Genomic DNA, 24658 nt, shown 5'->3' with positions numbered 1-24658 from the left:
TATTCTCATTGCGACTTTATTCTTGTAATTTTATGATTTTATTCTCGTGATAGGAAAAAAAATCTCTGGGCTGGCCCAACTACTAATACTTCATCGTACAAAGGGAGTTCAGAAAAAAAAAGAAAAACTCCATCTAACAATAAACCTTTTAAAAACTTCTTAAATAAAAAAAAAAAGTTTGAAGAGTAATTTTTCTGTTTTCTCAAATTTATAAGATTTGTTTATGCTTTTTCATAAATTTCTTTTTTTTTTTTTTGGGTTGTTTGGTTGACTTCCAATATGAGCCTGCTTTTTGGCTGCAATGACCTAGATGAATGAGAATTTACACGGGCATGTTTACAAATTTATTTATATATATTTATTTCAATTTCTATGCTTCGGACTGGGTTTTGTGCATTGCATTCTGTATAATAGATCACATTTTCTTGAATTCAAGTAGAATGCAAACTCTGTTTTTTAAAGAGAACATTGACCTATAATTCAATTAAATTCAGTTTATTTATATAGCGTCAACACAAGTCATCTCAAGGCACTTTACAGTTCAACCAGGTCATACAGTCAAATTGATTCAATGTTTTCTTGTACAATTTTATTGCTAACAACCATGCAGACCAAGAGAAATATATCTTCACTTCTCACTCCAGAGGAAAGCCCAGACACAGGCGTAACTTTCTGAAGGATTGGTGTGAACGTGTCCCCACCAATAATTTACGCTTTATTTCCCCTCTCCGCTTTACTTTAGCCAAAGGTAACAGAGTGCAGCTATCTGTGTTTTAATAGGGATGCACGATATTGGGATTTTGGCCGATATCCGATATGCCGATATTTTAAAACTCATTTAGCAGATAACCGATATCGATACCGATGTTAAAGCTGGACAAAAATAAGTAGTCATTGAAAATAGCAGTTTTATTATCCATTTCTGACACTTTGAAAAATAATATACTCAAATATATTTTCATATGCTGATATCAAATAGATTTTTAAAAACGCGGTATCGATCTATTTTACTTTCAAATTCTCGTGAAATTTCATCGTTCTGTTACAAATTCTCGTGATATTTTGCAAATTCTTGTGAGATTTTGTTAGTAAAATAGATCGATACCGCGTCAATATATCAACATATAAAAATATGGCAACATGTCGTGAATTTTCGTGGGATTTCGTAGCATAACGATGACATATAGCAATATTTCTTTTTTTTCTCTCTACTGCTGCTCCCGTGTAGCTCCTCTCAGTGTAATCTGTCGTTTTGAGACATCTGAAATGCGACACACAGCAGCACTCAGTGAATTAACCGGCAGCTACGTCGAAGTTTAAATAAAAGTTAGGGGACGGGTTGGTTAAAAGATAAGAGATGCCACAGAAAAATCTGTTTGTTAGACATACAGAGTTTTTTTTAGCTAAAAATGGCAACAGATTGTAAGTTTACACAACTTAGTATTATAATGCAAGAAGCTTGAGAAAACATAGTTTGTTCTTCTTTACTGGTTAAAAAAAAGTTGGGCTTCTCAGAGGACCATGGCTTCCAGTTACAGGTTAAAATGAACATGTTTTCTTATTGCACAGACAGAATCAGACTGCAGAGCTTCTACATATCTTGAAATGTTGTTTCTGGCATCGATATATTAGTAAAGAGGTTCATAAATCTTTTCTTAAACAGAGCACAGAGAGAAGTAGAGAGACAGATTTAAACGTGAAACAGATTTACTGGGATATGCAATAAAATATATCTCCAAGTTTACCAGAAAGTTTAAAAGAAAAAATATGCTATGCTATAATTAAAATGCAGAATATCCATATTTTTATGGATGGAATTGAAATTGTACATTCTAGGGATGCATGATTTGTATTTGTATCATTGTATTATTGTACCATTGTGTTCTCAACAGTAGGAAAGCATTCAATAAATATACGTTTGAGCTCATTTTTGGAAAATACAAAAATCTAATGAAAGTATTTTGGGTCGAGTAACTGCAGGTCCCCCTTAGAGTGTCCCCACCAACTTTCATAACAAAGTTACACCCTTGAGCCCACACCCAGTAGATTTTCCCTGTAAAATCTCAAACTTTGTTCGATTAAAAAACCTTTCAATGTTTTATTTCAGAGTTGTATTTTCTAAAGTTTCCATCTGTAAAACCTGCTCTGTGTTTGCAACAAATGGAGCAAAATGTACTCCATATGTCTGAATCTGGACTCAGAAGATGACCTCCAACCCTCTATCACCAGTACAGACGTACTCACCTACATCATGTATGAAGCGTTCGATCTTGGACTGCATACCCCAGTATCTGAACTCTACTTTACAGAGCTTGTAGGCACACATGACGATAGTCTGATCAGGATTCTGGTTGATCTCCTCGATCCAGTCCTCATTCAGCGGCCCCCGTCTGGTTTTAACTGACTGGTAGAGTTTAGGGTCTTCTTCCACCAGGTATTCATTGGGAGGTATGTAGTCCTTGACGATGTCTATAGGATCTTGATTTTGGGAAAACACAATGGATTGTTAGGCAGAGGCTGATCTGAGCTGCAGATAAGAATAACAGATAAAGATTTTCAAGAAGAAAAATTTGTGATTTTTTTTATGTGCTTTCCTCTTATGTAATCAGACCCTGCAGGAAGGTATCACAAGCAGACTCAACATTTATTCTGCTCCCCAGTGAATTTTAGTATGCAGCTCCTCAACACAAGCTCTTACACTCCACAAGCTGTATGAATGTGTGCTACAGCAGCTTCCACTGCAAATACTGCTGCACAAATCTGATTTCTGCTTATTAGGAAATGAAAATCAAACAGAGGATCCCAAAGGCACAATTGAAGAGTAATGACCTAGAGAATGTGCGTTTAGATTCATAAACAAACTTACCGATAGTCCTCTGCCTCTTTTCAGCAGAGGATAGATTAAAGACATCCTCTTGATTTCCAGTGTCTGGTTTATAATACGTCTCTATGTCTATGGAGAATTTCTCAACAAATGGGCAGGTGTACCTGGGACAGAAGAAGAAGAGTCTATTAGGATGGAAACAAATCGCAATAATAAACTGTCAAATACAAACCAAGGTTTCTCTGTTTGTTCTTCTTATGAGTTCCTCAACCATCATCAGCATATCTGTTTAAGACCTAAAAAACTGTTTTACTTCTGTGATGTGTTCTCTTTTTTTTTACTAGTATTAGGGCCAGGTTAGATTTTTTTTTTATTATTATGAGAATAAAGTCGTAACATTACGAGAAAAAAAAGTTGTTTGCAACCCGATTCTGAAAGGAACCTTCGAGCTCCGACCAGCAGATAACGGCCGACCAGCTCCACTAATCAGCAACCTGAGTCCACTTTGACCTTCTGCCCAATTTGATGCTGGTGCTGAAAGATTTCCTGATTTGTCAAAACAGAGCCAAAGTATAAGTTCATATGATGCTCGATATTCCTCATTTTAGGGAACTAACTTCTTGTAACAGTTGTTATAAAATACTTCTTGTAATTTTAGGACTTTAATCTCCTAACATTATAACTTTATTCTGGTAATTTTATGACTTTTTCCTTGTGATATTACGACTTTCTTCTTGTAATTTTAAGACTGTTCTTTTTGTGACTTTTTTCTCATAGTATTACGACTTTATTCTCGGAATTTTACGACTCTATTCTTGTAATTTTACAATTTTATTCTCATAATTTTACGACTTTATTGTCATAATTTTACGACTTTATTGTCATCATTTTACGACTTTATTGCCATATTTTACTACATTATTTTCGTAACGTTACAACTTTATTCTTGTAATTTTATGACTGTTCTTTTTGTGACTTTTTTCTTGTAATATTACGACTTTCTTCTCGCAATTTTATGACTTTATTCTTGTAATTTTAAGACTGTTCTTTTTGTGACTTTTTTCTCATAGTATTACGACTTTATTCTCAATATTTTACGACTATTCTTGTAATTTTACAATTTTATTCTCATAATTTTACGACTTTATTGTCATCATTTTACGACTTTATTGCCATATTTTACTAAATTATTTTCGTAATGTTACGACTTTATTCTTGTAATTTTATGACTGTTCTTTTTGTGACTTTTTTCTTGTAATATTACGACTTTCTTCTCGTAATTTTATGACTTTATTCTTGTAATTTTAAGACTGTTCTTTTTGTGACTTTTTTCTCATAGTATTACGACTTTATTCTCGGAATTTTACGACTCTATTCTTGTAATTTTACAATTTTATTCTCATAATTTTACGACTTTATTGTCATCATTTTACGACTTTATTGCCATATTTTACGTCGTTATTCTCATAATGTTACAACTTTATTCATGTAATTTTATGACTTTTTGCATTGCGCCTTTAAGCTCGTAATTTTACTACTTTATTCACACATTCAATGTTATGACTTCATTCTCGTAATGTTATGAATTCATTCTCGAAATAGAAGAAGAAAAAATCTCAGGCCTGCCCATAATACTGCGTCGTAATTTTTTTCAGTAAATAAACAAGGATAAGAAAAAAAACAAAAAAAAAGGATAATGCCCACGATTTCCTTGGATCAAATTACCATTTGGCGTAATACAGTGAGCTGGATTACATTGCATCTGAATTAGGCTAGAATTGCAATGGGTGGGTCTAAATCTGTCCAGGACTGGGTTGATTGGATTATATGTCTATTTATAACTGAGATCTGTTTGTTGTTGATACTTCTTCCATATATACTGGATGCCATTAACTTACATTTCTTCTCATGTACTGCTGCCCATTCAGCAACTATGTGACTATATTTAGGGACTTTTCAAACCCATCTAGTGACTTTATTTAAAAAATGAATAAATAGCAACTTTGGTAATGACATAAAAAGCCAAATAGTTTACGGTTTTCTCCTTAGCAGTGAGGGCTGCTCTTCCAAAGCTCAGACAGGCAGTTAGTGTCAGCAGCAAACCTGCAGTAGGAGAAAGAAGGGCGACTCTCTTCTATCCCCTCATCCACTCTGTGAGAATCATCTTAAAGCTGAACTTGATATCAGGATTAATTCATGTACTTTTGGTTACTTAATACCTGAAATAATTTTTACATAGTTCATCTTTTTAAAATTAAATTATTTAGAGGGTTTATTTTTATCACTTTCTGTCTTCCCAATGTTAATATTCCAGAACTTGATGCAGGAACTTTAAACTGTTCTCCTCCCTGGAGCCAGGCTTACTGGGATAAAAACTGAACCTCCCCACATATAGAGCCAAAAACCCAAAGGACTCCGCGGGGGAGGAACAGTGGACAATCAGGAGATGAGACAAACACAAAGCCCTCTTTCCACTTGCCGCCAAAATCCAGGACATGAACCTTGAAATCAAAAGACTGAACAGAACGACTAACTGAGAACAAATAATGATCTGGAACTGAATGCTCAGGCTGAACTGAATACAACCCAGAGGACACAGGTGAGAGGAGTAAATTATAATTGAGGCAGGGAGGGAAAACGGCAGGTGAAAGAAATAACCAATTAATGGGGACCAAACAGGCCAGATTATGACAAAAACATACTTTTATTGAACAAGAGCAACAGAAAAGAGAACTTTTAACTTAATACTCTGAGCTCTGTGAGCGCTCCATTGCAAGCTGCTGCTGCAGCAGTGCATGCTGGGACAGCTGTCAATCTCAAGAAAGGGTATGTCTGCTCTGATGCATGCTGGGTAAAGAGGGAGGGGCGAGAACAACATCCGGTGACTTTGTTCTCTGTCTGCTGTTCTTGTGAATTAGAACAGTACTAGGGCTGAGGCCGATGACGTTTCACGAGTACACGAGAACGTACAAGTACACATATTGGGAAACGGCCTTTGGGTCTTAAAATAAAGTGCAAACTTTTATTTTGTTCTCAGATATCACAGCTGGCTAATAAAACTGCTCATCCAGCTGGTCATTAATGCTCTGTTGAAAATTCAGAAAGTCTTTACCACTTGAAAATGGCTAATCTGACAGCTTTTGGGGTATTCAGTATAGAAAAGAAAACTAACAGTGATACAGTTTATAAAAATAATTTTCAAGCAGTAAGAGAATATCATGAGTAGCTAACTGTTAGCTGCTATAAAAACTGCAGTCCACTATTACAGTACTGTCTTTACATTGCATTTGATTGAAGTTTAAAAAAGGTAGCACTAGGGTTGTCACGATACCAAATTTTTCAACTCGATACCGATACTAAGGAAAATATTCGATACTCGATACCATTTTCGATACCACAAGGATAAAATTTCTAAATTTCAACAGAAATACTTTGATTAAGAATTAAAATACAATAAATAAATAAATACAATAAACAATAAGAACAACATTTTAAGGTTGTTTGCTATGCACCGTATTTAGCAAGCTTGATAAAAAAAACTTACAAAATTAAAATTAAGTGTTCCTTCCTTGGCTATGCTTTGCACACATAACAATGACACTAGCCAAACCGGTAAAGAAACAAAAATAATTCTCAGCAGCTGCACCTCTTACAAAAAAAGTCTGAAACTGAAAAGTGTGCAGAATTATTCAATCACACAGTGTTCTGAAAGTGCATTTTCCTCTATTCTGCACTTTAGATGAATGACTGTTTAGGTGCCACTGGTACTCGATACTTTTGAAAATGAGTATTGTATCCGGATACAACATTTCAGTATCGATACTTTTTTGAGTATCGATACTTTTGACAACCCTAGGTAGCACTAATAAAATGTTCTAGAATTGCGCTACCAAAGATGACTGCATGTTAGCTCTGCTAGCTTGAGTCTGGTATTCTTTTTTAAGAGAACTTTTACCAGTCGTCTTCAGCCAAATGCATTTGTGGCAATAACTTGTGATTTTAATCATGCCTCTTTTTTCTGCTATACTGTCAACTTTGCAGCAGTTTTACAGCTGCTGTACCAGACAAAACAAAATTTTGACTTGTTTTAATGCGAATGTCAAGGACTCATGCATCTCTGAAGTAAGACCTCCTCTTGGGAAATTCAATTCAATTCAGTTAATTTTATTTCTATAGCGCCAATTCACAACACACGTCATCTCTACAGTTCACCAAATCATCCAGTCAAATTGATTCAAAGTTTTCTATCTAAGGAAAACCAGTTGCATCAACTAATTGACTAGAATGCATTCCCTCACACTAAGCATGCTTGTAGCGACAGTGGAGAGGAAAAAACTCCCTTTTAACAGGAGGAAACCTCCAGCAGAACCAGGCTCAGTGTGAGCGGCCATCTGCCGAGGCCGACTGGGGTTCAAGGAGACAGAAGCAGACATAGGAAAAGCAACTGTCAAAGGCGGCTCCATCCAGGAAACACACAGCCAGGCAGACAAGCTCTGATCCAGCTCCCAATCAGATCCCAATGTTGTTTTTATATAAGCCATTTTATAAGAGACAACCTGCATTAAACATAACTTTAAGAAGATGGTCACAGGAGGTTGAAGAAGACCTGCAAGGTTGTTTTGAGGCTACAGATTGGAATGCACCATTAAACTCCTAAAAGTTTGAAGACGTTTCGCTTCCCATCCAAGAAGCTTTTTCAATTCAAAATGTCAGGAATAATGTTGAGTTTGAGGTTTTAGACGGTGGCTCAACAAACCCTTGTTTTTGTTTTTAAAACATGCAAATTGAAACAGACGAAATGGTCCACCCCTTTGAAATGGAGGTCGTTTGGCTTCTTTTGTTATCCTGCAATACCCCATACCTGCCTAAGTGTCTGAAAGGGGGGTCGTTAGAGTGAATTGTTGGCCTGGCTGAATAGGCCAGGTCCTTGGCTCTCCTGTACAGGGGCTGGGGCTTCGATGATAATGATTAACTCAGTTGCTGCATTGTAGGTTTTTAAAAGCTGAAACCTGAGTCCACCTCCTCTGTTTAAGGTCCGTCTTTCTTTACTAACATAGATGGCTTCCTTTACGCCCCTCTCAAACCACCTAAGCTATTAAGTATCAAGAAGGGAGGCAGGGAAGTCATGAGGAGCATACAGAAGAAACTTAAGGTCAACATGAGAGAAAGGAAGGAGGCATACAGGAAAAGGCTGATGTGAGGTCAAGAAGGAAGAAGATCACTGGCTTCAAGCAGAAAGATGATCAGACAGATTTACTGAAATCATTCTTTAACAGATTCAATTCAGAAACAAACTCAGCATCCACCTATCCTACTCTCCCAATTCTCTCCTGTCATCAACCCAGCATGCAAGTTAAAAAAATTTAGGCCATGGGTCCAGATGGAGGAACGTTGGTTGGTCTGGTTTCCTATCGTTTGTTTGTGTGCCCTTAATAACTCCATAATCTCCCTGCTCTGTTATTTAGTAGTCTTGTTCTGCCATCAGCATGAAAATGGAACAGGAAAGTGGAAATGGGATGCAATCCAGTCTTTCCTCAACATATTATATTCTTAATAGATTTTGCTGAATTTGATTCTCCATAATTAGATTATTAGGGGGCTGAACTAGGACTTAGGAATCATCTGAGCAAACTTGAGGCGATAATCATTATGGGAAAAGAAAATCCATTTGGAATATTGAGTGATCTCTGAGAGACATATAATAATAAAAAAAGCTACAAAGAGGATTTTACTGCTGAGGTGAAAACTTGAGGTGAATCTTGTGTTTATTTTGGCACCAAGTGAATGTTTTGTTGTGTTTTACTGTGATGTATGTGTTTGTGATAATGCCATGCTGCTTTCTTACCGGGTTCTTGTATAGGGATAGGCGTTCCAGGACTCTTCCTCCACACGAAGAGCGGCTTGAGGCAGAATGGCACAGAACCAGGAGGGGATGTGTTTGCCGATGTGATAGACTTTGTGAGTGTACTGACCCGAGCCTCCAGGGCCATCCTCGTAAGGTTTGTTCTCCAGGATCTCTACTCCGCTGCCCTCACCACAGCTCTCCTCTCTGCTCTTTTTCTGCAAAGAGAAAGAAAGTGTTTAAACCCCTTAAACATTTTCACATCATGTGACGATACTAATTCAAACTGCATAAATACGACATAAAGATGAAGGAAAGCAATAAAAAGACAAATGATTATGTAAAAATAAAGTATTTATATGGAGTGAATTTTATTCCATTATTAATGTAAGCAGAGAACATTTTATAAATTGAAATGTGAAAAAAATGCAATCCAGAAATGACTATGAAAACATTTTTTTTTATTGAAATAAGATCTCAGATTTTAATATTTCAAATGATTTGTATTGTCTATTTCATTTCTTTACAGATTTTATCTTTTTAAATTTTATATATTCAAATATCTGTTGTTCATATTGAAAATCCCTGGTGTCTCCTGGTGTCCACCTGTTTATTATTTCTGGATTAGTGCTTCTGTTATCATCCACCTCAAAATTAAATCTGCAAGAAATCATTTCTGCCTCCTCATCTCTGCATTTTGGTCCTGTTCTAACGTCCACTAAACCTGACACTTATGAGAAGATTGATTTTTAAAGTTTCATAACTGGTATGATTTATTTTTCAAATTTCAATTCATGTTTTTTTTACAGATTTATATTTAAAAAATGTGTTCTTTGCTGGCAACAATAATGGAACAAAATTCCCTCTATACCTGTATATCTAATGACCTTTACTCTAATAACCCTGTACCAGAGAAAACAACCCTACTTAACAAAACATCAAATACATCTTCTACCAAAAATTTCAACTTTTAGGTGACGGTTAACCAAGAAAAATAATTCCTTCTTCCTCTAATCTGTTCTTACTACTGCGGTGATCACTCATCACTATTGTTTTTTCGTCAAAGAAACTAGAATTTTCTTTTTAATTTGAATGTAATTTTCATTTTGATTTGCAACGTGTACGCATCGAGGTTTGGAAAAACGAGCCAATTATTGGGGAGAGAAGTCTGCAGCAACAACAAATGGGACATTATCATGTCACAAAGGTCCCACAAGCACATCTATTTATAAATCTTGTTTTCATGGCAGCTAACTTGTACATTTTGTATATTGTATAACATAAAAATATATATATCGTAGTATAGTATACATTTTTTCAGTAATTTACTTTTTATCGAGACAATTACAAGTATTTCATGACATAAAAGTTGGGGGGAGCAAGGCTCTACAGCAGGGGGGGGGTCCTCTTCCACCTGTAGAACCACCGCCCCTGTATTAATTTTATATTTAATCTACCTGTATGTAAGCAAATCTTCTTATATGTATTTATGTGTCACAAACACACCATTGTTATTTTCTTAGAGGTCACACCTGATTTGTGGGTCCAGATTCCCTGCAAACTAGTTCTATTCACATACATCTGATGAAACTATGGATGGTTTATTCAGTGTCGGTTTGATATCATTTCTGATATTTGCTGAAATATGGTGATTTACAACATATTTACACCAATAATTAAGTCTCACCAAGAGGATATCTATCCTGTTCAGGGATCTACTTCTCTGATTAGGATTTATTTAACAGCTTTAGTTCTAATTATGGTTCCTTTAACTGGAAGTCTGCCTGGCAGGTTGTAAATTATACTAATAGACCAATGCATTTACTGTAACCCTGCCAAACTTTGGAATTCTAAATCAGTGAAAAAGTTTCCCTTCTAGACATTCTTTCAAAACTGAGCTTAAAGAATCAAGTTAACAGATAGATGAAGGAGGAGGGAAGGAAGTATTTTTAAGAACTGGTCCACTCTTCGCAGCCCCAGCCCCTGTACAGGAGAGGGGAAGACCTCGCCTATTCTAACTGGCACATAGACAGGTATGGGTTGTTACAGGCTAACAAAAGAAGCCAAACGACCCCCATTCCAAAGGGGTGGACTCCGTCGCCTGTTTCTATTTTCATGTTTTCAAACTAAAAACAAGGTTTTGATGAGCTACTGTATAAAACCGCGAACTCAACGCTATTCCTGACATTTTGAATTGAAAAATCTTCCTGGATGAGAAGTGAAACGTCTTCATACTTGGAAAAAAAATCCAGTGGATTGTTTTTAATTTTCGTTTTTTTCAATGCTCTAACTCTGTACAAATTTCTGGGTCCAGATCACGATGATCAAACTACACTAATTCATAAATAAAGCTCCTAATGTACGATGCAATACTACACGTGTTTGCAGGGGATTAAAAAGTAGAAATGTAGGTAAGCCAGTTAGAACCTCTCTCCCAGCGAAGCTGTAAAATTAATAAACAAACATCCGAGATTCAGTGTTGGAAAAAAAAAACCACTAAAAGATATTTGATTCCAAGAGAAGAAAACTCCAATAGAGCTGGAAATACTGGATGTTAGTGTTGGCTGAAGAGGAAGCTAAAGCTGCTGAGGCATTCAGGTGTTGCTGCTAAGGTAATGGATGCATATGTCCTTATTAGCACTGACACTGCTGGGAGCAATGCTGCACTTAGTTTCTACAGTCTGAGTGCTAATTATTTAATGGATTGATTGATTGATTGATTCTTACCTTGAGGATCTATTTTCATTTGATTTAGCAGAGCTGATGCGGATGATTGCAGTTCAGCAAAAGCCTGTTAATCAGCTATCAATGAAAATCAGGGAACGCTCTATAACAGAGATGGGGGATCTGGGGTCAACAAGTCATCTCTATGTCATGTTTTTGTTCTTTTCAAGCACAGAACCAGGTGAGTCCAATCTGGTTTATTCTTTGTAGATTTCACTCACCTGGTTCAGTGGCTGGGCAGAACAAAAACATGACATAGAGATGACTTGTTGACTCCAGATCCCCCATATCTACTCTATAACCTGCAGGAAAGCTGCACTCCAGGACCAGCTTTGGGTATGCCTGACCACAAGAATATAGACCTGTTTGTGTTTTCACTGAATACAGAAAATAATATATATAATTCTCTTGGGCAATATCAATAGTTTAACCCCTTAAAGGTATATAGTTGGATTATATGTCTCAACAGAAAAGACCAGAATCCAATTGGTTATAATAAAAAAGGCTATATGCAAGTGTTTTGATTGTACTTTTTGAGCCATAATAGAACCTCAGCACCGGCCTACATGAGCTGACATAAATAAACAAGACGCCCTCTGCTGGCAGTACTAAAATGACTTGTTGTCTCCAGATCCCCCATCTCTACTCTATAACCTGCAGGACAGACTTTGGGCATGCCTGACCTAAAGCATATAGGACATTGATGAAATTAACATCAATTAACATCAAGCTTAAAATGTTTTTCCCTTTTTTTTTGTAACGGCATAAAATATGACTATGCAAGTTTCGATTTATCCATGATGCCCGCTATGACAGAGGTGGGTGATTCCAGTTCCTGAGGGCCAGTATCCTGCAACTTTTACATCTGTCCTTGGTAGAACACTTCTAAGGCCCCGTCCACACGAAGCCGAACCCTGGCCTAAACGCACAAATTTTTCACCAAACCAGCCTCTCATCCAGACGAAGCCGGCGTTTCGGGGGTCTGTAAACGATCTTTTTTTTATTAAGCCTTCAGAGTGGGAAGATTTTGAAACGCCGTTTTCGCGTTTCCATCTTTAAGCTCTAACCGCATTTTTTTTTTCGCCTCTAAACACGCATGCGCGACACAGTATCACAACAACAATGGTGCCGTACTGTGTGCTGCTCATGCTACTCACCCTGCTGTCGGGCTTACAACAGAATCTTCTTCTTCTGGAATATCTCCAGGAAGAACAGAGCAATATCGACGACATAGTTCAGCACCTGAATTTGACTGAACCACGAAAATGGACCCGCAGGGCAACCATGTATAAATATTAGTGCGCATGCCCAACATTTCGTCACCTATTTTTGCTTTGGCACCACAGCGCAACTTATAGGCCTGGCATACATTTTCCAGCGTTTTCATGGATTCGTGTGGACGATCACATTTATTTTACGTCTCCGTCTTTATGACAAACGTTCTGGAAAATATTAGCGTTTCGTGTTCGTTTTGACTTCGTGTGGACGGGGCCTCAATATGGTTATTGATGATTGAGAGGACTCTGGAGACACTGACCACAAGCTGAGGACGTAATTCAGCTCCTAATTCAGGTGTACCAGACCGAGGAGGAATCAAAATGTTGCACGATATCATCCCTTAGGAACTAGAATCGTCCAGCCCTCCATCATTTGTTGGGTACGGCTTACAATATGACCCATATTATGAAGTCCACTGGACCATGCTGTACAGTGGGAAAGGAAAAACATGCTGCTATGGCATTGGGACAATATCAGTATCATATCAGAGATTTAAAAAGTTGTGAAAGTATTTGGTGAAACACCCTGAAAAATGTTTATTCACCCAGGAGTTGTTTATTGGATGTCTTCCCAATTTTATTTTATTTCTTCCATCCCTTCATTTTCTCTCATTTTTCTGGTTTTGGTTTTCCATTTTCAGGCATTCAAAATCATTTATCATTTTCTGCCCTCCGTGTTTTCCCCTCACCTTGAAATAAAAGTATGCTGTCCTTCTGAGCAGCGATTCTCCAGATTTTCACAGAGGAATGTCATTTAACCAACCTTAAATATTTTATCATCATTGACCTTTAATAAAAACTGCCTTATTGACAGATCAGAAACTCTACACCTCTATTGTTTTGAAAACATCCCTTTAAACCAATATATCTCTTGCCTAGACTCCCTATCATGCTGAATTTGTTTTCCTATAATCTACTGCAATTACCAATAAATCTTACTATGTAGAAGTGGAAAAGCAGGGAGTATCTACTGATGCAGCAGCCAATGATGCTTGACAGCCAGCCCATTGGGATTATACATTCCCTTGCAGAAAATGGCAGGTTTGGAGCAATCTGACATTTTAAGACAGAACCATTCCTGTCCTCATCAATCATGTACTCTGCTCCCCATTTCCTTTAATGTCCTGGTGAATCCCTGCAGCTCTTAGGAAGCAATCCCATCGGAGCTTGTTGGATGCAGCAAAGAGATAAGCTGCAACCAGGAGTAAATGACAGTTTTCCTTTGAAGTTCCTTGAATCAGTTTGGATGATTCTTTTGGACAGTTCAATGTCACTAATAAGATTGTTCAAATCATCAACATTTAAGATTGTTGTTAAATCTTTCCAGATGTAGACAGTGCAGCTGATGCATTACATGCAACTCAAAACACCCAGGAGGTTGACCTCAGATCCTCCTGGCCTTTTTCAGTATGATGAATGTTAAAAATTAGAGGCAATAAAATTAGGAAAAGATGAAAAAACAAATTATTTGCCGGGAAAGCCTCTTTACGGAACCCGAGAGCGGTTGTGTCCCTCTGATACTTTTTCATGGTGGTTTTCTCAGGAAAACAAGTAAATTTTCTCATCACGTAAAGATAACAAAAGCCATTTTTTCGTGATGAGATGATTGGTGTGTGTTAAAACTGATTACATCCTTCAATGCCACAACAGTGGGAGAGGATTTATAAGTCATGGCAGTCAATGTGTAATTCTGTAAATAGTCCTGTGTTTAACTTTTAGGTTACGAGGCAACATTGTTGGTTTAATGATTTGCTTCCAATTCTGATTTATAAGCAATTAGACCTATGCCTCTGGTGCCTTAGCGCGGGGTGTTTTCTGAATTGCCCCGGTGTGACGCCTGTAACAGGTATAAGATACATTAACCGACAAAATGAGTCCAGATTAAAGATTTTAATTGAAAACGGTCAGATTTGTTTCTACTGTATTCTATGCAATCAAACCATCCACCACGACCTGAAAATGAGTGAAAAGAAATAGGAAAATAAAGAAATCATAACTGTTTTCTCGTGATGATGAGAATTATCTTGTTATCTCGAGAAAACAATTAATGGTTTAATCGTTATAACGAGATAGTAATGTCATTATCTTGAGAAGGCAAAGGAAAAAAGTTAAGTACGGCCGCTCTTGGCTGATTTAGGTAATATTAAAATGAGTGCCTGGGGTGCAGGTGGTGCAGTGGTTAGCGCGCACGACCCATGTACGGAGGCCTTAGTCCTCGACGCGGCTGACCCGGGTTTGCTACATGTCTCTCCCCCTCTCTCATGCCCCCTTTCCTGTCAGCCTACTGTCGAAAAAACAAGCTATTAGTGCCATAAAATCTAAAAAAAAAAAAAAGAAAGATGAGTTTCTGTCTCCTGAGGCCATGTCCAAAATGGAAAAATAACAACTGACTTGTGATGTCTGACCAACAGTGATGGAGTCAATGCCAATAATTCCAGGACCAAGGCCAGAGTCTTGAAGACCAAATTGAAGCTAAATATTATTTTCTACAGAGAGAAAACAAAACAAAAAATAACAATAAATAAAAAATTCAGTTGTTCAACAAAAACTACTCCTGTATATTAAATCATCATAATCTCTAACAGGATACTAAATGAATCAGTCGATACACAATCGCTGAACTGAAATGATCAGTTTATGTTGCATGTTAAACCTCAGTGATAAAAGTCTGTAATATGAATAACAAAAAGTTAAATATGAAATATTTGTCAGTTTCAGAGGTTTTTATTTTAAATATACTTTTGCAAAACAAAGTCTGACATTTGCAATCATAGCAACTTAGCTGATGGACTGGGCTTCTATTAAGGGCCAGATGAGGTAATCTATTTTAAAAATAACATGCAGCTAAGCTCCCTCCACTGTTCCCTGCATTTTTTTATCCACATTCAATTTATTTGACTTTTTTTTAGTTTTCCTGTTCATTTATTGCACAAATTATGTTTTATTTAAAAAAACTATGGGGTCTTGAAACCGCATTGCCACATTTTTCAGGTCCCAACAATATGAGACAGAGGCTAAGAGTGAGAAAAAATGTGCCTTGAATCTCCATCCCTGCTGACCACAATCTAATACCTAGTGGAAATAAATCCAGCACATAATCAAAAGTTCCAAGCACAAAGTTGAAGTTCTGACCATGTGGGTTTTTTTTTTGTAGCCTGGGCAATGTTGCTAAGGGCAAATATCTGGTTTATTCCCCTTCTCAGACCGATGATTGTTGATGGGGTCACTAGCTCTCTGGGTACCGCCTTAGACAATGTGGCCCCCTAGATAAAGAACTTTAAAAAAGAAAGCTGACTCCCTAACTTCATGCAGAGCTTTGAAGCTAACTACTAGGAAACTGGAAGGAATGTAGACGGGCATGTACAGTAGAAAGGCTCCACGAGGAAATTAAATGCTTTAAATCATTAAGTGGGGGATTCGGCTTTCTTCTCCCTATTGTAAGGATTAAAAGCATTGCTAAAACCAGTAGCACTATTAGCAAGGACATCATGTGTCTGTAAACTTTACAGTGACTTCAGGAGCTTTAGTGAACTCCACAGTTGGACCGTTTTCCCAGACCAATTCTAAATGTATCACTCTTAAACTCAAACATATTTTCTTTGCAGCTAAGCTAAGATTTCCACATTTGCCTCCATTGCTTTTGCTTGTTGACCAGTTATAGAAATATTCCGGTGACATAATCCTGGTTACATGATATCGCTTATTTTCTCATTAAAATGTGGTATGCAATTAGATTGACTTAGTGCCGTGCAAATTTAAAAAAATGTCCAATAAGGTCTTGTACATTTAACGTCTATTGTTGCAAATATGCAACAAACCATATTTCTCATTCAAACAGCCTAAATAATGCACTTACCCAACTGCAGTAATTAAAATAGTAGGGAAACCACCGCAGTTCCAACCATTGCATTTTCGAATTCTCCCGAGTGGTGCATGACTTTACACGAGTGAATGTGATTGGTTGTTTATCAAGGGGGCGGGGTTGTTTTGGCGGAAGGTTTGCAAGCTTTTTGGTTGTGGCTGGTTTGTCGGAAGCATCCTTCTAACCAGTTAGCAACTTAGTGCTAGTAGGTTCCCAATGGGAAATTCCATTGGGACTAAGTAGCTCTAAATTGGTGACTTAGAAACGACACTGTCAAGGAGACAGTGGAGGAGAGTTTAGTGTTGGATGAGTCTCCTCCATCATATATCTTTATTTAGAGGAAAGCGGGGATGAAGATGTTGTGGAAGAGGACGCCAGGGCGGCAGAAGCTTGGTTTGGTGTAGAAGGCTTCCAGCCGTACATGTTTGAGCCCTTGCCTCGCAACGCTGCCAGTTCTGTTAGCTCTACGCCTGCTGAAGACACAGACATCCATCCCCGTGAACACTGGGACGGAACTCAATGGGAAAGGAAATTATTCTTATTTCAACCGTTGCGTATATTAGCTGCGACATATGAATCAAGATGGTATGACCAAAAAAATTTGATTGACAGATGACTGTTGATATATGATTGGCCCAATTTAGGTGTTCAGGCTGACGTATAACTAACTGGCCAGCATAAGATAACGGAAAAAAAAAACACAGATTTTAAGACAGGACTTTTTCTAAAAATAGAAATTTTATAAATTTTGGGACAATACCGTCTGATAAAGAGTATGTTTATATACATGTTTAAGCCAAATTGATTTGACATTTAAATATAATTTCCCTACAACTAAACATTGTGCAGCCCTAAGAACCTTGGCAAGTACTCTTCCTCTTCTATTCTTGTACAATTGTTCTCCAATCGTGTCATCAATAACCGGTACTACATATTTACAACATAGCAAATCTTTATTTTATTTTTTTTTGTGGAATACTCAACGTAACAATCTCAATATGGAAACATGCATTTTAAGTATACATATACATCTATTTAAATTCGGGTGTCAAGGGTTTGATATTGATATTTGATATACATTGAGTAATTTTACTTTAACTGTAAATATTCCATAACTTCAACTTCTCTTATGTTCTTGAGCTAGATTTTTTATGCGAGCAACCATTCAAGGCCATTTACTGTTTTACTTTGTGTTGTTTCCCTTTGATTATTGCTGTTTTCTGCCTCCAAAAAAATCCAGTATCTGAACATGAATTAATTCTTACATATAAAGTCTACAAGTAAGACATCAAATCACTGGTTTTCTGTTTACTCAGCATGTGACTTCTTCTTAGAGAGGCAGCAGATGGTTTGGGCCGCAGAGCCTGTAAGACTCACTGTTTTCTTAAGCTTGCCGCTCTGCAGAGGGAGTCTGGGATTACACCATAGGTTTATAAACAAGCTCCATCTCCTTAAGAGGCTGTTAGCTAGATTGTTACCCTCTGAGTTACATGGTGCTGGAAATGCATGAAGAAAAACACAATTTCATGGCTGCTGTACCCCTCCCTCCCCTCGGGAGACAAACTTTCTACTGTGACTGTCATGGTTTATTCCAACCCTGAGAGTAGTTTGATGTGTTAATTTAGAAAATATATCTGCAGTTAAGGCTTTTCTTCAGTTACTGATTTACATGTTTCCAGACATCACATGTTTTCAAGTGTAAGTGGTAATTCAGGAAAAAAAGGGATAATTTCCTGCATATTCTGGCTTTTCTGTTTCAGAAAACCAGGCAGCCATTATCCTAAGTAAATGGCAAAAAAACTTGCCAAAAAACAACCCTGCTCAATCCTGAGTATTTCCTTCTTTTAAACTGAAATCTGCACAAGGAAATTGAAAATGACACACTGCAAAAACGATCTAAAAATAAGTAAAATTTTCTTACCCTCAATCTGAGCAGGTAAATAAGATGATTTGCCAATGGAATGAGAAGATTTGCTCTTAAAATAAGATAATTAGATAATATGCACATTGAAATAAGACAATGCAATTGTTTTTTTCTTATTTTAAATGTAAATTATCTTGTTCTACTGGTAAAGTGTTTCACTTACCACCTATATTAAAGAAAAATGCTCTTATTTTAAGAAAAAAAAAATGTTATTTAGATTTCAATTTTTTGCAGTGCTTGTCCTTTTCTGGAAGAACCTGTAGAGATTGGAGCTCAATTACATTGAATATCTCCATTGGACAGTGGCGAATAGAATATTATTATTTTTTTTCTTTTACACTTAATACCCTTGCTCAAAATGAGCTTTTGATAAAGATCATCAGTTTCAAATATTTTCAGGAGGCACTAAATAAGATTTATCTGGGAGCATTTTCATGTTACTATTGGGTGTACAGTATGAAATATTGGCAGTGCAGAGATGTCCTGCTATACTAAATATTTGAAGAATCATATTAAATGCTGCCTGTTATGTTGCACCTGGGCATACATTAAAGACATAGATGAATAAATAAAATGCTATGGTGCACAGAGGATGAAGCATACTTTTATATGTGATATTTCTGTTTTTTTCCCACACTTTCTTCAAATTTAGGGCTTTTCTCTCACATCTAGTCGAAAATGCTACGTATAAATGTTAGATCTAAATATCAGTGCAAAAAGGGTCTAAAAATATTTAAAACATTTCTTAAAATAAGTGTATTTACTTTTAATTTGAGTAGGTAAATAAAATTATATGTCAATGGAATGAATATCTTGACGCTTAAAATAAGGTAATTATTTTAAATGTAAATAATCTTATTCCAATGTCAAAGGTGTCACTTACCTGCCCTGCTTAATTCAAGAAAAAATGCACTTATTGGGGTGGGGGTGGGGGGGTTGGCCTAGTGGTTAGAGCAGTGTGCTGAGAAGGTTGCAAGTACCCGGTTCGATCCCCACCGCCTGCACTCTGGGTCTCTGAACAAGACCCTTAACCCCACACTGCTTCCCGGGTGCTGCACAGTGGCAGCCCACTGCTCCCCAAAGGGGATGGGTTAAATGTAGAGAGTTCAGTTCTCCATTGTGAGATCAAAAAAGTTCTTCCTTCCTTATTTTAAGAAGCAAAAAAAACTTACCTAGATTTACAATTTTTACAGCGTATTATAGCTATATTTATTTGATACATTATTTCTACATCCTATATCTATGTATATAAATTATCATTTATGACTTTTAAGTTAACTTCTAAGTCTTAAATTTATATCTAAATCTAGATCTAATATCTAAATATTGTATCTAATAAATATTTCTCAAATCTAAATCTTGCATCTAAATATAAATGTTAAATTTATACCTAAATCTCAAATTTAGGTATAAAGAGGCAGCAACTAAAACTAAATCATACAAGCCGTTTATCAATATGTGTACTTGTGCATTCTTATGTGCTCGTGTACTCGTGAAACGTCATCAGCCTCAGCCCTAGTACAGTTTCAAATGACAAGAACAGCAGACCAAGAATGGACAAAGTCTGTGGATGTTGTTCTCGCACCTCCCTCTTTACCCAGCCTCCATCAGAGTAGACTTGTCTGTTTTTGAGATCGAAAGCTGTCCCAGCATGCACTGCGGCAGCAGCAGCAGCTTCCAATGGATGGCTCGCAGAACTCAAAGTATTAAGTTAAAAGTTCTCTTTTCTGTTGCTGTTTTTCAATAAAAGTATGTTTTTAAGATCGTTTGTGGTGAGAACAATATACTTTTAAGCGTCACTATATGCCCCATTTACTGATTTAATGCGTAATTTAAAAGAAATTCCAAAATTGAGAGGACTGCGGCAACCAGCAGAGCTCCAAGGGTAACGGCAGCCAGGTCTAATCCTAGCCCGTCTGCAGCAACCCTCTCTCTGCATAGCTATGTATGAAGGACCGCTGGCTCTGATGGCGATTTTTTGTTTTATTTATATAAATTTGGACATTAAAGACCAATGTCAATCAACCATGTTCAGGAGGGTAGAGGACGCTGTTTCCATTCACAGTTGGCTGTGCGGACTCCAATTACTGCAACCACCTCTCTCTCTAAGACAGTGTCAAAAGAAACTCCCACAGGCATGCAGCCCTACCCCACAGTACGTCGAGGACAAAGAAACTTTCTCCACCTTTTTCTTCCTCTTTTTCTATGAGGCTCACATCGGAAAGGAAGCCATCATGGAATCCACCATCAGGGCCCCAAGCCCTGCGACCAAAACTGATGGCTAACTTCAAAAACAACTTGCTGCTCAACACACTGTTTTTATCATTTCTCTCTGAGTTTTCAGGACTTTCAGATGATGACTGAATGTGGGAACCTTAAGAACAAAAGAAGCCCTTTCCCTGATGTTTGGCATGTGGAACAATGATGTGGTTGGCCTGCTGCTATGCTGGTTAAAGATGGAGAAAACTGAAGCCTTCCAAATGATTTGCAGAGATTTGCAGGTAAGGCACATGTTAGGGAGAGTTTCTAGCTAAATAATTTGTTTCTTTGAGGATTTTTGTGCGTTTCATTTGGTTGTTCTTGAATAAAGACAAAGCTAACCAAATGGGCCACATTTTAACGTTTGAGCTGTTGTTTATAAAGCTAGAACAAGCTTTCTTTCACTTAAACACTAATATATTATTAACATTCATGTGTTTTCTCATATGCTAATTGGAGGGATAGATTTTAAGTCACTGTAACATTAAAAAGGAACAACACACCAAATGTTGATCCAACTTTGATGTAATGTCCTTTTAAGAGTTTAAAATGAAGCTCTGTATTGTGTGGACGTTGGGCCCTCGTACCATTCTCATGGAGTCAGTTTCTAACAGTTTGTTCAGACACATGCACATCTGTGGTGTGCTGGAGGTCATTTTGCAGTGCTCTGGCAGTGATCCTCCTGTTCCTCCTTGCTCAAAGGTGGAGGTAGAGGTTCTGCTGCTGCTCCAACATTCCAGACATAAACGTGCTACACTGGAAGGTGTGCTTTTAATCAGATGAGACTTTCTAGCCGCTAACACCCTTTTGGAGTTTAAGTAAGAAAAGGGATTAAACTGTGGAAAGCACCTCATTGCAGCTGTTAGGTTTGGTAGAGGATCTGTGATGCTACGGGACTCTTTTACTTCTGATGATCACAGAAGCCTTGTCAGAGTGTTTAGGAACACCCACAAAATGAAAGACATCATGAAGGAAAGCGGTTTTAATGAGTAAATGAATCAATGAAGTTCATGGACGTGTTGAATCAGAGTAAATGACCTCACAGATGAGTGGGAAGTTATTTTATTGCATCTGTAGTAATGTTAAGCGTAACAGGATCAGGAATAACACTACCTGAATACAAATCATCATGATCATGATTAACCGCGAGAGCAGGGTGTTCAGGGTCAAGAATGAGAGCTTAGATTGAATATGGAGCTCCCTCTGCAGAAGACTTTAGAGAAGCGATACGGTAATGAAGGTCAGAGGAGGCGAACAGCTGGAAAATTGCTGTAATCTAGCAGGTAATGTAATTTAGGTGAGGAGCTGAGGGCCTTAAATGATCCTCCTCCTGACTGTGGTCCTTCTGTGAGAGAGCACTGGTGATTGGTATTAATAACACCCATCTCAGAGCCAGAGAAAGGACTTAACAGTTACAGCCTAAGGCCCTGAAGAAACCATCGACTGTCCTTCAGACAGATGTTCATACAGATATAACAACCATCAGCTCACTCAATATCTGACAAAAAGCTTTAACATCCATATTGTTTATGTAACTGTATAACATGTATTTTATATTTTTTAAAAAATGTACAAGAAGTTAAATGTGCAATCGTGAGGCAACAACAAAGCACTTAGTCTGATAAAGGTTAGAAACCCACAGTTTAATGAAGACTCCAGTAATAAATGATCGCCTTCATCTTATAGTATGATAAAGATCGACAGCCGGACCATGACTTATGCTAGGGCACCCAACTCACAAAATCTACTTCTTAATAGTACACAATCTTTTATCACTCTGACTTGCCTGAATTGAAATGAAATATAAAAAATAGGCTTCTAAGATATCAAAATCTTCAGTAAAATGTTCAGTAAAATTCAGTAAAAATCTTAATGCAAAAGTGCCCTGAGTGGGGAGTCATGTTGGTTATTAACCAAACTTTCTAACTGTATTTGTTACGTAGTTCTCATAGGATTTCTTCTTCTTATGAGATTTTATGGCGGTTGGCAAACTTGTGAAATGTGCATTACCGCCACCAACTGATATGGAGTAAAGCAAGAAAACAGGAAACGATTCACCCCAAAAAAAACAAAAAACAAAAAAAAAACAACCTGTGTAACTTAAACCAACAGAATACTAAATCACATTTGCCCTTATAATTTTAATTTAACTCTACGTCATCGTAACTCTGTCAGTTTCTGATGGTCCCATCGGTCCTCCCATCATGCTTCCAACCATCTCCCAGTTCAAATCTTTTACGTCCAGATATTTTTCTGCAGCCTTCACTATTATTTTTATTTTTTCTGTTTTTTTTTTGTTGTCTGTGCACTACAATTAATCACTTCCACCATGAAAAGAACAAAATTTGTTTTTTTAACAATTAGTGAGTCTTCATCAATTTTTGGAGATTTCTCTAGAGGTCTGAAATTTTCCGTGTGTTGAACTGTAGGTTTGGGTTTTTCTGACTGAGATGGGATCCTTTTTGCAGCTTCAGCATAAGTTATTCCGAGCTCAAATTTCATTTTTTTAATTTCCTCAGACCTTTTGCTTGCTTCACAGCCCCGATAAGCAGCAGTATGTTCTCCACCACAATTACAGCATTTTATTTTAGCTTCTTTTCCACATTTTCCGTACTCATGTTCTCCTGCACACCTTCCACACCTCTGTTTCCCTTTACAAACTGCTGCAATGTGACCGAATTTTTGGCATTTGAAACATCTCAATGGTGGAGGATTGTAGATTTTGACATTATAGCTGATGTAACCGATGAATACTTTGCTTGGTAATTGCTCTTCCTCGAATTTAATTAACACCGATAAACTGTCAGATCTTTCTCCGTTTCTTGTTGTTTTTAACCGTTTTACTTCTTTTACTTTTGCACCGCTTATGTTTTCCAGAATCTCTTTATCAGAAATTTTTAGAGGAACTCCTCCAATGACCCCCCTGCTGATCTTTTTGTTCTCCATTAGGCTGCACTGAACTCTTATCCCGTCAATTTTGCTGATTCGTATTGCTTTGCCTTGCTGGGCGCTGTCTCTGCAGTTAATTAGCAGGTCTCCACTGTACAGAATTCTGGCACCTCTGACTTCTCCGACAAGTTTATTGATGGTTTTTGTTAAGTGAACCGGATTCCAATTTGTAAAAGAGTCTGCCTGATTAACGACTTTGAATATGACTTTGAATTCATTTTGTTGTGCTGTGGAATGTATGGATTGATCATCACTGGATTGTTCTGAACTAGATTCCCCTTTAACTGATCTCTGTTTTTTCCGCTTTTTCTCATTTTTTGATGTTGCTATCTTCCAACCTTCATTGTCACTATTTCCCTCTTCCATCCCACAAGAATCACTTCCTGTTTCCTCACTACTCACGGCCCAGGACATCTCTCCACAAGCAGCTTCAAAACACGCGCCATGCACCAAACGACCATCCGACTCTCCTCTCAAACTTCTCATAGGATTTCAATCCGTCCTTAAAGGAGAAGTTCAGTTTTTTACACTGTACTCCGACGTCGAGAATCAAGAATCCACCTTTCGTATTCCATTTTCAGAGTTTTTTAAAAGTGTTTAACAGAGACGTTAGCACCTCGACGTCGGAGTACACAGAGTGAAGCGAAAAGACTACAACTGTGTAAACAGGCCCCATTTCCGTTTCCGGTGGCAGCGGAATATTGACTATTCCAACAGAACTCAATGGGATTTACAAAATGCTAAATAAAACACTACAGGAACGTTTTTTCTTTACGAAACTTTTTTTGGAACGTCATTGAACAGCGCTGACGACCCGGTGAGTAGCATATTTTAAAAAAAGAACGTTTAAGGTTGTTTTAAGGACATTATCGGACATGCTCTATGCTAGCCATTCTAAAGCAGCCAGGGGGTGATTCTAAATGAGCCAAAAGCAGAGACAGGACCAATTGTCAAACTTTTGGTGTCGATCATTCGATTTCATCCTGGACACTACAGA

General features: G+C 37.4%; 1 protein-coding gene across 3 annotated transcripts in view; it reads right to left on the bottom strand.

Annotated features, from left to right (window-relative positions):
- LOC119784778 (membrane-associated phosphatidylinositol transfer protein 2-like) overlaps positions 1-24658 on the bottom strand; it is a 110849-nt gene that overhangs the window by 34011 nt on the left and 52180 nt on the right. For all 3 annotated transcript variants that reach the window (XM_038287009.1, XM_038287010.1, XM_038287011.1), the window contains exons 3-5: positions 8670-8884; positions 2867-2988; positions 2245-2478 (exon numbers count right to left, since the gene is read on the bottom strand). In XM_038287009.1, coding sequence (XP_038142937.1) covers positions 2245-2478; positions 2867-2988; positions 8670-8884 — 571 coding nt within the window. The remainder of the gene's footprint in view (positions 1-2244; positions 2479-2866; positions 2989-8669; positions 8885-24658) is intronic.

This window comes from Cyprinodon tularosa, unplaced genomic scaffold, assembly GCF_016077235.1.
Source record: "Cyprinodon tularosa strain WSP-4 unplaced genomic scaffold, ASM1607723v1 ctg233, whole genome shotgun sequence".
NCBI classification, from domain to species: Eukaryota; Metazoa; Chordata; class Actinopteri; order Cyprinodontiformes; family Cyprinodontidae; genus Cyprinodon; species Cyprinodon tularosa.
Note: the sequence above shows the minus strand (reverse complement) of the source record. Positions and strands in the feature narration are given on the sequence as shown.